This window comes from Salvelinus fontinalis, chromosome 20 (assembly GCF_029448725.1).
Source record: "Salvelinus fontinalis isolate EN_2023a chromosome 20, ASM2944872v1, whole genome shotgun sequence".
NCBI classification, from domain to species: domain Eukaryota; kingdom Metazoa; phylum Chordata; class Actinopteri; order Salmoniformes; family Salmonidae; genus Salvelinus; species Salvelinus fontinalis.
The window spans coordinates 12,970,641-12,985,348 of record NC_074684.1 but is presented as its reverse complement, the minus strand read 5'-3'; the positions used below and the strand labels follow the sequence as shown (position 1 = coordinate 12,985,348).

The following is a 14,708-nucleotide window of genomic DNA, read 5'->3' as shown; positions in this document are numbered from 1 at the left end:
CCACATTGGCTATCCTGAGAATAGCTTGAGGTTTCAGTAACTGTAGTCAGTTGTATCTTGTTAAAACCAATAGTACTTTCGGTAGGAGAAAATTGATCAAAATGAGCATTCCTATGAGTTCAGGTAGTAACTCCATCTGATGCCTTCTGAACGTGACCCTTTGTAGACACTGCAACTTCTGAGGACCCAAGTTGTTAATGGGTGCAACATAGTAAAAATAGATGAAGGTGAAACGGGGTGGAGTGAAAGATAATAGTTCAGTTAAAATGTAATGTGAGCCACTAAAAACACCCAGTCCAAAACCCAAGTAGATGATCCTTTATAGCAGCCCCACCCCAGTGCACATTTTTGCCCTAGCACTACACAGCTGATTCTATTAACCAACTCATCAAGCTTTGATTATTTGAATCAGCTGTGTAGTACATGGGCAAAAACCAAAACAGGCACCCCAGAACAAAGTTTGGGGAACCCTGCTTTATAGCAGGGGTGTCAAACTCATTAGAGGGCCTAGTCTGTTGGTTTTTGCTTTCAATTAAGCCCTAGACAACCAGGTGAGGGGGGTTCCTTACTAATAATGGACAAGGGAAGAGCACAAACCCGCATACACTTGGGCCTCTACAATGAGTGACACATGCTGTATAGTCAAGGACAAAAATCAGGGTTGTGTTCATTAGGAAACAAACAGAACTGATAAGCATGGAAGGATTACCTGGACAAATTTGTATTTTCTGTTAGAAAACATTTTGATACGCTTTGTGTGTGCCTTAATGAACACAACCCAGCCCAATTCCCTTTCGGTCAGGTCACTCGACGCAGCACATGCCACTTCCCTGTGTTGGGAGGAAGGTCAAATAAACCTTTTGTACATTCATTACTGCGCTAATGTAGATGGAACATTAAATCAAAACAGTTCCATCTTGAATCAATTGGAAATGTTTAAAAATATGGCGGTTGACCTCCCATCAACACAGAGTAGCCAAAGATGATTTCAAAACAAGGTTCAAATTAGTATTTTGCAGAATTGCTTAAGGACACTACCTGCCATAAATTAATGTGGCACAGACATCCAAGACAGATTTAAGATCATATAGGTTAGCCAAATGTGTCCCATTGCTCATTTCAAGATAGGAAATTATCTTTGTTGGCAGTGAACATTTTCCTCGTAACTTACATATGTGAAGGATTCCACAACTCATTGATCATTATTGAACATACATTTCCACATAAATGTCTTACAAAGAAGGGACCAGGGATCCATATAAAAAAGGCAATAACATTTTGACAATTTCATGTTATGTTTTTGTCACTTTATGGCACACAAGGACATCAAACAATGGCTGTAGTAGAAGATCGGTATTTTTCAAAAGCATGGTCCGTGTGCTTTGTGTGGACTTTCTTTGACTTTACTTGGAGGGTGGGGGGGGGGTGGGGGTGGGGGGGGGGGGGGGTGGGGGGCCTAAAAGGCACAAGATATTTATCTTATACAAATACTGGATAGATGGACGAATCTCCGAAACACTTGCAAGTAATAGAATGACAAAAAAAGCATGTTATGTAGAAGGAAATTACTGAGCCAACACAGCAGTAAATAACACTACAAAATACATTCAGACCAATAACAAAACAACACTGCAGTACTTCTCTAAGAATCACTACTGGTCCACTAAGACAGTTTTTTTAAATGGCATCACATTCCTAAAACTGTCTGTACAAATTAGTTGACACGTCATATTTCACCTTACTTCGAGTCAGTAATAGTTTTGGGATGATGATTGAACCAATATGGCTCTCAACCTTTCCTCACAGAATTATTTGCCTAAAAAAATGGGACCTTGCAGTGAACGGATAAACCCTCAATGATTGGTGTCTATCATAGTCGGGTACTGTGGTGAGACCCTGGAGCACTTGGCACCCTTTGGTCCAGCCTTTGTTGAATGTAAGAAATCACAAATACAAAGGGTTGTGATACACGTATCATTGTTCATCTCAAGAACAGCACACATACACATCAACAAAACCACCACCAAACCCCCAAGTGAATTGCCTAGTGAAGACTGGTAGGCTTAACACTTCACACAGTGCACTAGTTGAGTGTTAAGCATCCTGTAGTTCAGGTGGGAGAGTAGTAGGCCGCCGCCTAGTTTGTGTGCAGCATACACTAAGGCTGCTCACCCCGCCTCTGATATTATCCACCGTCTCAATCGGTTGGACACTTTAGGTGTCAATCAGCTGCAGCCGGCTGATCTGATTGGACGCCTTGGCAAAGGTCTGGTGGCGGTTGCAGAGTACCGCCAGGCATACGGGCAGGATGCAGTAGCCCACCGTCTTGGGGTCAGCGCGCGTGCACGAGTAGAGGAAGAGGAACACCTGAAGGTAGGGCACGAGGAAGATGGTGACCCACACCCAGAAGGGCAAGAGGAGCAGGCGAGTTTTGAGACTCTGGGTCCAGGTGGGCAGTGAAGCTGAGGATGGGGGCCCAGAGGATGCGGCGGGAGGCGTGTTGTCCCCTGCCAGAGGTCGCTGCTCCTGAGCCACCCGCTCCACGTGCTCCAGGGTGAGACGGTTGTATGTTTGGTCGATCTCAAAGACATAGTAGACGACAGCCACGCTAGCCAGAAGGTACAGCCCCACGCCGATCCATCCCATCCGCTGACGGAAGTTCATCATTCTCCATACTCCTCCCTGGAACACAAAAGGGCCTTAGTTTCGTAGTACTACTCAATAGCTTGCATTATGTATACCCATTTTCTTACCCAGTTGGCCACCCCTGGGTAAAAAAACATTTGGGCTACATTCAGTATGATATGTTTTACTGTAACAGTCAATTAAACAAAAACAGTGCTGTTCTGAACGACCAGTTCAAAAATGGGTGGGGTTGTGGGTTGGGGAACGCTGTCAGCATGTCCGCTGCCTTTTAAATATGTCACGCATTGCTTCAAGCCACACCCACCAAACAGTAAATGTACCTCAAAGTCTGGGGCGTATTCAATACTCCGATTCTGTTGCAAAACATTTCTTAAAACGGAACAAAACGGGGAGGGACCTACCTGAATTAGTCTAATAATGATTACATCCTTGATGAAGAATGTTCAATGTTTTGGGGAAATGTGACATTCAGTACACCATTATGCAACGTAGTAAACATTAAAATCAAACTGAATGCACCCCAGGAGAACCACCTAGGCCAGCCTGGTCTCAGAGTAGATGTAAATCAGGGATACTCAAATTAGTATGATATGTTACATTTGGCAGCGTTTTCCACTTGCGCAAGCTGTCGCCTACACAGCCGGTTACAAACACATTTTCAGCTGGGTACTTTTTCCACTTAAATTAACTAAGCACATTTTTTACAATACAAAGTCATTAAAAAAAGTCAGCCGAGCCCTCTCCCGCTAGAATGAACGATATGCATCTTCTAGCGATCTATTGATAGGACAGGCGCCTGTCAGTCACAAAGTGAGCGATGGCAGGTTTGACAGTCTGCTGTCTGTCCCGCCTCCCAGTACCTGTGTGTGTGTGTGTTGTGTACACTGTGCTTGTAGCCAGTCAATCTGAACACGGAGGGAGAGAGCATGATGCTCCTTCATCATCTATGTCAGTCAATTTGACCGTCCCATATAATGTGGTAACGATGAGTCAAAATCCACTTAGCCTACTGTTTTCTGGCACATTAATTTATTTTATTTTGCGTGTTTCATATGCAGCCATGAAGGGTTGGAGCATAGTATTACTGTAAATTGATTGATGAACAGTAAGCTTGACTACTTTATAAATGGTGTTGAACTGACTGAATAAAGTCCATCTCATATCCTTCATAAATCATACAACGTAGTTATAGGCCCATGGCATCGCATCGGGACAAGTAAACTAAAGATCTTGTTTGTATTTTCGATATGAAATCCATCAGGACTTGCCAGACAGTGACGTAAAAGTGATTGACTCATCAGTAGCCTACCGTATTGCATTTGTAAGAGAGACGTTCATTTGGCTCCCTAACTTGCATAAGTTTTTGCAGCGATGCAAACTGGTAAGGACCCAAAAAGGTGACACTTTTTGTTACACTGAAATGTGCAAAAAAAATCCTTGCTAGGGGGAAATGCAGGTTTGAACAATTTTTTTCTGAAGACTTGTCATTTGTAGTAAAGTCTAGGCAACAAACAACAAAGAATATGATCCACATGATCAGTCTCTGTGTGTAAAATAAAGTGGTTAATGTGAACCTAACTCACAGCAAAAAAAAATGTAAGAAAGCAACCCAAAGTTTGTTGCCTAGACTTTCCTACAAATGACAAGTCTTAAGAAAAAAACAATACACTAAAATTGCAGTTAGCCATGACAGTCTTTATAATAGAACGCGTGTGACCACACCCACACATCACCTTCTCACCCGTCTCCGTGGTTAGGCTTCTCACCCAACGTTACCGTTCAGGGGACGCGCTGCTGTACCTGCAAACTGCCTTTCCACTCTCCGCTGTCTTTCTAGAGCGCGTGCTGATGCGGTAACGAGCAAGTTGGTTGTCTCTTCTCTCTTCAGTCGTATGCTGCGTTCTGTTATGTGAACGATTGGCTGAGCCTTGGATACAGCCAGTACAGCTCCAAACGCGCATCACTCGTTCGCTTACAGCCAGTAGTGATCCAAATTTAAAAATAAAATAAAACCCTTGAATGTGTAGGTGTCCAAACTTTTGACTGGTACTGTACATACGTTCACACACAGTGTACAAAACATTAGGAACACCAGCACTTTCTATGACATACAGACTGACCAGGTGAAAGTTATGATCCCTTATTGAGCTCACTTGTAAAAATCCACTTCAAATCAGTGTAGACGAAGGGGAGGAGACACGTTAAAGAAGGATTTTTAAACCTTGAGAAAACAGACATGGATTGTGTATGTGTGCCATTCAGAGGGTGAATGGCCAAGAGAAAATATTTAAAGTGCCTTTGAACGGGGGTATGGTAGTAGGTGCCAGGCACACCAGTTTCAGTATGTCAAGAACTGTAATGCTGTCGGGTTTTTCAAGATTAACAGTTTCTTGCGTGTATCAAGAATGGTCCACCACCCAAAGGACATGCAGCCAACTTGACAAAACTGTGAAAAGCATTGGAGTCAACATGAGCCAGCATCCCTATGGAACGCTTGACACCTTGTAGAGTCCATGCACTGACGTATTGAGGATGTTTTGATTGCAAAAGGGTGTGCAACTCAATTTAGGAAGGCACCCTAATGTTTTGTACACTCTGTGTACACACACACAGTTTTATACATACACCACCCCATTCATGAAACTGGATCGCTCTTACAGACAGTGAGTTCCGTGGCCATGGCTTACTATATAAAGCAGACAGAAAGACATCCAGTTACAGTTCATTTGAAGGTTAGAATGGGCAAAACGAGTGACCTAAGTAACTTTGAGCGTGGTGTGAAGGGAATGTAATTAAATGAAGAAACAGTCTTGAAAATGTAAATCTTATCCTTGGTGTCGTAAACAATCCTTGATTCCTGCCTGTCCCTGGTAAAGATATGAGAGTGCGTCATGACCTTCTCCTTAGGACCATCTGGCAGAACGCCCAGAATATGTTCTTTAGGTTAAGATAGGAGACAGTGCCAGACACATGCTGGAACTATGCCTTTGTAACATGCATGTAACCAGTATATAAGGGAACTAACAAGACTGCCTCGTTAGAGCTCCTGTTCGACATGTGTACATGGTGCATTGAGTTGGTTGGAACCTCTCCAAAGCGCTGAGAATAAAGAATTATTAATTTAAGATTGACTTCGGGTGTCCCTGGTGTAGAATTTCTAAGACAATTTGGCATCACGAATAGAATTATTTAATCTACCTGCGGAGCTTTCCAGTGGGGGTCTGCGAGGAAAACTGGTGGCGCATTTTATGAAGCGTGAGGGAAATTTCCATGTGACCAAAAAGACGACGAGACCCGCACAGACCAGACCCTTACTGTGAGCTGTCCAGGAGGAGACACACCATCCGCGAACAATTGAGGGAAGGAAACTGATTTCAGTAAGTCAATTGAAATCAATCTGTATACATTTTTTTTTAAAGATTAAAAAAGGAAGAAAATCAAGGCGAGTAACGCATAAAAAAGGTACCCATAGTCTTATAGAGAGAAGACCATTCACTAGTTTTAAGAGAAGACTAGAGCGAGGGCAACGCCCCGCTGACAGCTGCCTATAGGCATTTAGAATACATTTTGATGTGGTCTGCAGCTAGAAAAAAAAGAACGCAAGGTATTTTTGAGTATGTGTTATTTATATGTATAGCAAGTAACGGCAAGAGCACTGTTGGCGATACATATTGTGCATAGCAAGTAATGACAGAGAATCGTAGACGATGCACGTGGGTAATGAGGAGACTTCCGAGTGTGTTTGGAAATAGTACTAAGTGAATGTGGATGTGAAAGTTATGTGATTGTGAGATATGGAACAATAACCACATTTCTTTCAGCTTAACAAAAACCGATTGAAATTTGGATAACAAACGATTGAAATTATTTACCATTAGGAATTTGGATAATTAGAGGTTTGAAATTGAACTGTTAAGTATTGAGTGAATGAGAGCTGTCAGGGGACTAGCTTACGTGTGAAAGAGGTGAATGAATGTCACAACCACTTCCGTGTGAGCTGATTGGCAATGTTATATAGGGGTCTGTCCAACACCGCTGTTGGATCTACAGGTAGAGGATAACATGTCTCAGAAATCTCAGAGGACAACATGTCGTCTCGTTAGATACATGTTATCCTCTTACAATGAGACATGTTAACGAGGACAACATGACTTTAGATTATATGAGGATAACATGTCTCATTAGTGGAGTTTGATGTATAAAGTTATTATATACGGAGATACAGTTGAAGTCGGAAGTTTACATACACCTTAGCCAAATATATTTAAACTCAGTTTTTCACAATTCCTGACAATTAATCCCAGTAAAAATTCCCTGTTTTAGGCCAGTTGGGATCACCACTTTATTTTAGGAATGTGAAATGTCAGAATAATAGTAGAGAATGATTTATTTAAGCTTATTTCCTTTCATCACATTCCCAGTGGGTCGGAAGTTTACATGCTACCAAATACTAATTGAGTGTATTGCCTTTAAACTGTTTAACTTGGATCAAACGTTTCTGGTAGGCTTCCACAAGCTTCCCACAATAAGTTGGGTGAATTTTGGCCCATTCCTCCTGAAAGAGTTGGTGTAACTGAGTCAGGTTTGTAGGCCTCCTTGCTCACACATGCTTTTTCAGTTCTGCCCACACATTTTCTATAGGCTTGAGGTCAGGGCTTTGTGATGGCCACTCCAATACCTTGACTTTGTTGTCCTTAAGCAATTTTGCCACAATTTTGGTGTCTCACAGTACGGACATTGCAATGTATTGCCCTGGCCACATCATTCTTTTGGTGTTTTTCAGAGTCAGTAGAAAGGCCTCTTTAGTCTCCCCACTTCCCGCTGGAACGCCACCCTCCGGGCTTCTGGTATTCAGTATGGCCGTTTACGCACTTTTTCTCCCGGACGGGTGTGGATGTGATGTTCCACGAGATCCGTGCGCCCCGGCACCTCGGAGAACACGGCAGTATTCTGCTGGACCAACTCTCTTCCCGTTGGGTCGGGCTGAGGTCTTCCCCCATTGCAACTTCGACCGAGGGCGGGGCATGCTGTGGCCGGGTCCACGTTACGCACAGCACCTCACGTGCGTGCCATTTTGTCAGTAAATTCACATGGTAAAGCTGGAGGGGATTTTGTCCGCCCCGGTTGGCTGACCTTATAGTTGACGTCACCTACCCGCTCAACGATGTCGTAGGGCCCATGCCACGTAGCCAGGAATTTACTCTCTGTTGTAGGGATCAGCACCAAGACCTTCTCACCTGGTTGGAACTCTCGTGGTTGAGCCCCCCGGTTGTAGACACGCTCCTGGGCACGTTGCGCCTGGGCCATGTGCTCTCTCACCACTGGCCAAATCGCCATCATCCTCTCCCTCATCTCCTCCACATGTTCTACTACGCTGGTGGGGGGGGTTTCGGCTGTTCTTCCCATACCTCGTTTGGCTAGGTCCAGCAGCCCGCGGGGCCGACGGCCATACAGGAGCTCAAATGGGGAGAACCCCGTGGATGCTTGGGGGTACCTCGTGATAGCACAACAACAACTCGATGGCAGTAGCAAACTATTGTAATCAACTAGCCAGCTAACCTACAACTAGCCAGCAAGCTAACTAACAAAGCTAAAGGAACAGGTTAGCATAACTCTAGCAAAACAAAAAATGTATGATTCTAAAGGTAGCTCGCTAGCATTTATGAAGCCAGCAACCGTGTTCCTCACACACTAGGAAAGTTTTTTCTCCAACGTTTAATGAACACACACTCCCAAAACACACGTTCTCTGATGACATCGCCCAATGTATGCACTTTCGGTAGCCTGATTGCGGCCAGACAGAAGAAATCCACACACAATAATCCCCTTACCACCTGAATGCATGGCACTTAAGTCAGATATTTCCCAGTTCCCAGTTATTAAAATCAAGTTTTTGGTCCACAAGCCACTGTTGCGGGTAGATGTAAAAATCTAACATGCACTCAGCGGCGCACAATTGGCCCAGCGTCGTCCAGGTTTGGCCGGTGTAGGCCGTCATTGTCAATAAGAATTTGTTAACTGACTTGACTAGTTAAATAAATAGAAAATACCCTCTCAGTCACCGGCTTCATCAATAAGTGCATCAATGACGTTGTCCCCACAGTGACTGTACGTACATATCCCAACCAGAAGCAATAGATTACAGGCAACGTCAGCACCGAGATACACGCTTTCAAGGAGCGGGACACTAATCCGGACGCTTATAAAAAATCCCACTATGCCCTCAGATGAACCATCAAACAGGCAAAGTGTCAATACAGGACTAATATTGAATCCTACTACACTGGCTCTGAAGCTCATCGGATGTGGCAGGGCTTGCATACTATTACAGACTACAAAAGGGAAACCCAGCCACGAGCTGCCCAGTGACGCGAGTCTACAAGACGAGCTAAATGCCTTTTACATTCGTTTCGATGCAAGCACACTGAAGCATGCATGAGAGCACAAGCTGTTCCGGACGACTGTGTGATCACGCTCTCCGTAGCCTATGTGAGCAAGACCTTTAAACAGGCCAGACAGATTACCAGGACGTGTAATCAAAGCATGCGCGGACCAACTGACAAGTGTTAGTGAACATTTTCATCCTCTCCCTGACAGAGTCTGTAATACCTAGAAGTTTCAAGCAGACCCCCATAGTCCCTGCGCCCAAGAAAGCAAAGGTAATCTTCCTAAATGATTACCACCCCGTAGCACTCACGTCGGTAGCCATGAAGTGCTTTGAAAGGCTGGTCATGGCTCACATCAACACCATCATCCCGGAAACCCTAGACCCACTCCAATTCGTATACCGCCCCAACAGATCCACAGATGATGCAATCTCAATCAACACTGCTCTTGCCCACCTGGACAAAAGGAACAGTTATGTGAGAATGCTGTTCATTGACTACAGCTCAGCGTTCAACACCATAGTGCCCACAAAGCTCATCACTAAGCTATGGACCCTGGGACTAAACACCAACCTCTGCAACTAGATCCTGGACTTCCTGAAGGGCCGCCCCCAGGTGGTAAGGGTAGGCAACAACACACCGGGGCGGCAGGTAGCCTAGTGGTTAGAGCGTTAGACTAGTAATCGAAGGTTGCAAGATTGAATCCCCGAGCTGACAAGGTAAAAATCTGTCGTTCTGCCCCTGAACAAGGCAGTAACTTCTTATGGCTTGGGGGCAGTATTTTGACATCTGGATGCCCATGCGTGCCCAAAGTAAACTGCTTGTTACTCAGGCCCAGAAGCTAGGATATGAATATAATTGGTAGATTTGGATAGAAAACTCTAAAGTTTCCAAAACTGATAAAATAATGTCTGAGTATAACAGAACTGATATGGCAGGCAAAACCTGAGGAAAATCCATCCAGGAAGTGGGATTTGTTTTGATGTGGGTATTTTCAATTGAATGCCTATAGAGTATCTAATGGGTTAGGACCCAGATTGCAGTTCCTATGGCTTCCACTAGATGTCAACAGTCTTTAGACATTGTTTCAGGCTTGTTTTCTGAAAAATGAAGAATGAGACCTTTCTGTCTGTGGACTGAGGAAGAATTCAGAGCTGGTTTGAGCGCGTGATTGAGTGCGCTCCATTCATTGTTTTTCCTTTCTATTGAAGACGCTATTGTACGGTTTAAATATTATCGATTATTTAGACAATAGACAACCTGAGGATAAATTATAAACATCGTTTGACATGTTTCAACGAACTTTACTGGTACTATTAGGATGTATTCGTCTGCATGTTTTGACCGCCTTTGAGCCAGTGGATTACTGAACAAAATGCGCCTACAAAACTACATTTTGGGGATATAAAGAGGGACTTTATTAAACAAAACGAAAATGTATTGTGTAGCTGGGACTCTTGTGACTGCAACCATATGAAGATCTCCAAGGGTAAGTGATTAATTTTATCGCTATTGCTGACTTTTGTAATTCCTTTACTTGGTTGTAAAATGTTTGTATGCTTTTGTAAGCGGGGCGCTGTACTCAGATAATCGCATGGTATGCTTTCGCCATAAAGCCTTTTTGAAATCTGACAAAGTGACTGGATTAACAAGACGTTCATCTTTAGGCCGATGTATAACACTTGTGTTTATTATGACTATTTCTGTATTTTGAATTTGGCGCTCTGCAATTTCACCGGATGTTGTCGAGGTGGGTCGCTAGAGGAACGCCTGCGCCAGAAAGGTTAACCCACTGTTCCTAGGCAGTCATTGAAAATAAGAATTTGTTTTTAACTGACTTGCCTCCTTAAATAAAGGTAAAATAGAATTTAAAAAATATGCCACACTGATGTGTTGTTGCAGGGGTGCGTGCTTAGTCTCCTCCTGTACTCCTTGTTCACCCACGACTGCGTGGCCAAGCATGACTCCAACACCATAATTAAGTTTGCTGACGACAACAGTGGTAGGCCTGATCACCGACAAAGATGGGGCAGCCTATAGGGAGGAGGTCAGAGACCTGGCAGTGTGGTGCCAGGACAACAACCTCTCCCTCAATGTGAGCAAGACAAAGGAGCTGTTCGTGGACTACAGGAAAAGGATGGCCAATCAGGCTCCCAATAACATTGACGGGGCTGTAGTGGAGTGGGTTGAGAGCTTCAAGTTCCTTGGTGTCCACATACCCAACAAACTATCATGGTCAAAACACACCAAGACAGTCGTGAAGAGGGCACGACAACACATTTTCCCCCTCAGGAGACTGAAAAGATTTGGCATGGGTCCCCAGATCCTCAAAAGGTTCTACAGCTGCACCATCGAGAGCATCCTGACCGGTTGCATCACTGCCTGGTATGGCAACTGCTCGACATCTGACCGTAAGTCACTACAGAGGGCATTGCATACCGTCCAGTACAACACTGGGGCCAAGCTTCCTGCCATCCAGGACCTATATACTAGGCGGTGTCAGAGGAAGGCCCCAAAAAATAGTCAAAGACTCCAGTCACTCAAGTCATTGACTGTTCTCTCCGCTACCGCACGGTAAGCGGTACCAGAGCGCTAAGTCTGGGACCAAAAGGCTTCCAAACAGCTTCTACCCCCAAGCATCTAACCCCCCCCCCCCCCCCCCCCCCCCCCCCTTTGTTTTTACACCGCTGATACTCACTGTTTTTTTATCTATGCATAGTCACTTTGCCTCTTCCTACATTTACAAATCGACTAACCTGCACCCCCGCACATTGACTCGGTACCGGTACCCGCTGTATATCGCGTTCTTATTGTGTTACTTTTTATTTAATATTTTTTCCCTTTAGTTTAACTTAGTAAATATTTTCATAACTCCATTTCTTAAACTGCACTGTTGATTAAGGGCTTGTAAGTAAGCATTTTACTGTTGTATTCGGCGCATTTGACAAATAAAAATGTATTTGATCTGATCATGAGCTGGTCAGTATGGGTTGGCAATCCTTTCTAACACAACTTTTTTTTTCAAGATATCACGTAGTAGAACTGGTTAGGTGTTGCTCACCACTTTCTGGAGGACCGAGTTTAGAAATCAGTGTTATTAGAGTATGACAGCTAAAGAGAAGGAAATAAATCTGCCGTTTGATTTCAAATATGCCGACAGAGTTGAAAAGAGAACACACAGAAGGCTGTTGTATAAAACACCTGTCTCCGGGATTACATCTTCAAACTAAGGACAACCATGGCATCCGTGACAGAGGGAGAAACGTCCATCCACATATACGGTAAGATAGTCTAGCTAGCTACATTTTCAGATATTACACGTTTCTAATTTTATCAGAAAGTTGTTTTGATTTCAAGTTAAGCTAACGTTAGCTGGCTGGGTCCCAAGCTAACATTGTGTATGATCTGTATAGTAATATTATTTGTATCTCAGAGACATTTGCATTGCTAGTTTATAGCCTAATTTTAGCTAGCTATGTTATGAGTTGGGATTATGGTTCATTGTTTAACTAGCTAGCTACATGTCTAAACAAAAGACTCCACTACTATGCAAGTAACCATTTCAATAGAATGTTCATGATGTCACTGCGACAACTGTCGATAGACGTAGCTGGTAAATTTGCTCTGGCTATCTACTCCGATTTCAGAGCCCTCTCGTCTGAATGTGCCAGAGTGCAGAATAACTGACAAATTTACGAACGCTCAACAGCCGTTGAATATGGCCAGTGTCAGTAAATGTTTGCAAAAAAACTATTAAATTGTTGCCAGCAGCACAGTTGCAGTCACTAATACTGTGGATAACATAAAAACAGCTTAACCAACTCTGCTAGGGTAAGTAAAATGGTCAGAGTGAGCTGTTCTCGCATTTGTGTCAGGAAGTAGCTAGCAAGCTAGCCAACGTTAGCTTGGGTGCTTGACTGCTACTGTTAGAACAGAACGCTCGGATCAACCCAACTCTTCGGCCAGCGGATCAAGTGTGCGCTTGCCATGGATAAAGAGCCAAGTTAGCTAGCTGTCAAATCTTCATATGACAGATGCTTTTCCACTCTGTTTAGCCAGCTAACGTTATCTATCTAGCCAGCAATGTGCAGACAATCCAATGCCGACGGGTGGACTAACTGACAAACAAACACTGGGATAAAGCCAGCTAGCTAACGTTATGGGCTGGGCCGCTTCTTCAGGTAGCTCACCACAGCACCAGACTGAACGCTCCGGGAGCGAAACACTCTGAATTTGCGAACGGACAATCTGACAACACTGAGTGTACGATCGCCCAGAGCACACCCTGGCACTCCAGATTAAATTTACAAACACACCTGTAGTATAAACCAGCCTTTAGTCTTGAAATCTTTGGTTGTTTATTTCATGGCCTCACATGTGAATCCTTAAAAAGATAGGTGGGAAAGAGGGTGTAAACAATGCTGAGTGGGTGTAGACAAAAAAGAGCTCTCCAGTAGGTGTACCAAAAACATTCAAGGGCCATTTTCTCAAAAGTGAGGTTACAAGTTAATCAACTTTCAAAGCAGAATTACTTTCCCATTGTTCCTCATACCACTTTCTAGCTCGGGAGTCTCTACTTTTATCAAATGTAAAAAACAAAATTTCACATTTTGCTAGGTAAGATCGAATCGAGCTGGTCAGTCACATATAGGATTCGTAGTTATTTGACTTTGTGCGATTAATGTAACAGCTATGAAAAAAAAACGGCGGAAATACTTTCAAAACGGCTTACGCAACAGTTATTTTACTATAAATGTGATCACACTAAACTATTTTTTTCCCCAAATGCGAGTTAAATGCTCGCACTATAGAGCCCTGACCACCCGCCAACGTGGCTTATGAAATATACATTTTACCCATCAATGCTAAAATCTACCCGCATTTGGCAGGTGTTAATTTTAGGCCCTGTTCATTATATTATCTCTCTAGTCTAGTCGAAACGTTGCTAATGCCACGATCAGGACAATGTGCATCCGGCGTGAGATATGGCACGGAAAATGTACCTCAATGGCAGTGCACTCCTAATTATCCCAACTGACAAATAGAGAAGATTAAAATACTGCTAGACTTTAATGACTGTTAGTTTTTTGTCAGTATACTAGGCTAGCTAATGCTACAGCAGCCCGATTTGATTCGACAACCCTTCCGGTAACTACTCACCCCCAGCGCTAGACGTCGCATTTTCATGTAATCCAATGGGCTGCTATAGCATAAACTAGCCTAGAATGCTGACGAAAAACTTGCTCTATTTGAATCTTCTAGATTTGTTAGTTCGGATAATTAGGAGTACAATGTCATCTCCCATCCCTGGATTGAGGTACATTATATCTCGCGCCGCGTTACGACTAGAGAGAGAATGTAATTAACATCTAGTCGGATTCTGGCTAACTAGCTAGGCAGTCAAGTTAACGTAAGCCTAGTTAGCTAAAAATGGTAGACCACATGATTTGACAGATGGAAAGTGTGTAACATTAGCTAGCCATGAAGCTCACCTTTCTTTACATGACAAACAGTTTCGTTGACGAGGCAACTTGCTGTGATTTCATTTTAAATCCATGTTCATATTATTTCATAACCCCAGGCCATTTAATAAACCAACAACAACACCGATTGCCTTTCTTCCTTGTCATATGACTGACCAGAGATATTAGAAAATGAGATAATGCCGCGTTCATA

At 43.5% G+C, this 14,708-nt stretch overlaps 1 protein-coding gene across 1 annotated transcript; it reads right to left on the bottom strand.

Moving 5' to 3' along the window:
* Positions 1 to 1,437: 1,437 nt before the first annotated feature.
* Positions 1,438 to 14,708, bottom strand: tmem251 (transmembrane protein 251). The gene is made up of 2 exons (XM_055872449.1): positions 14,525 to 14,708; positions 1,438 to 2,682 (listed from the first exon to the last, which is right to left on the bottom strand). Exon 2 carries the CDS (start codon positions 2,665 to 2,667, stop codon positions 2,215 to 2,217), a length of 453 nt encoding a protein of 150 aa, XP_055728424.1. The 5' UTR covers positions 2,668 to 2,682; positions 14,525 to 14,708; the 3' UTR covers positions 1,438 to 2,214.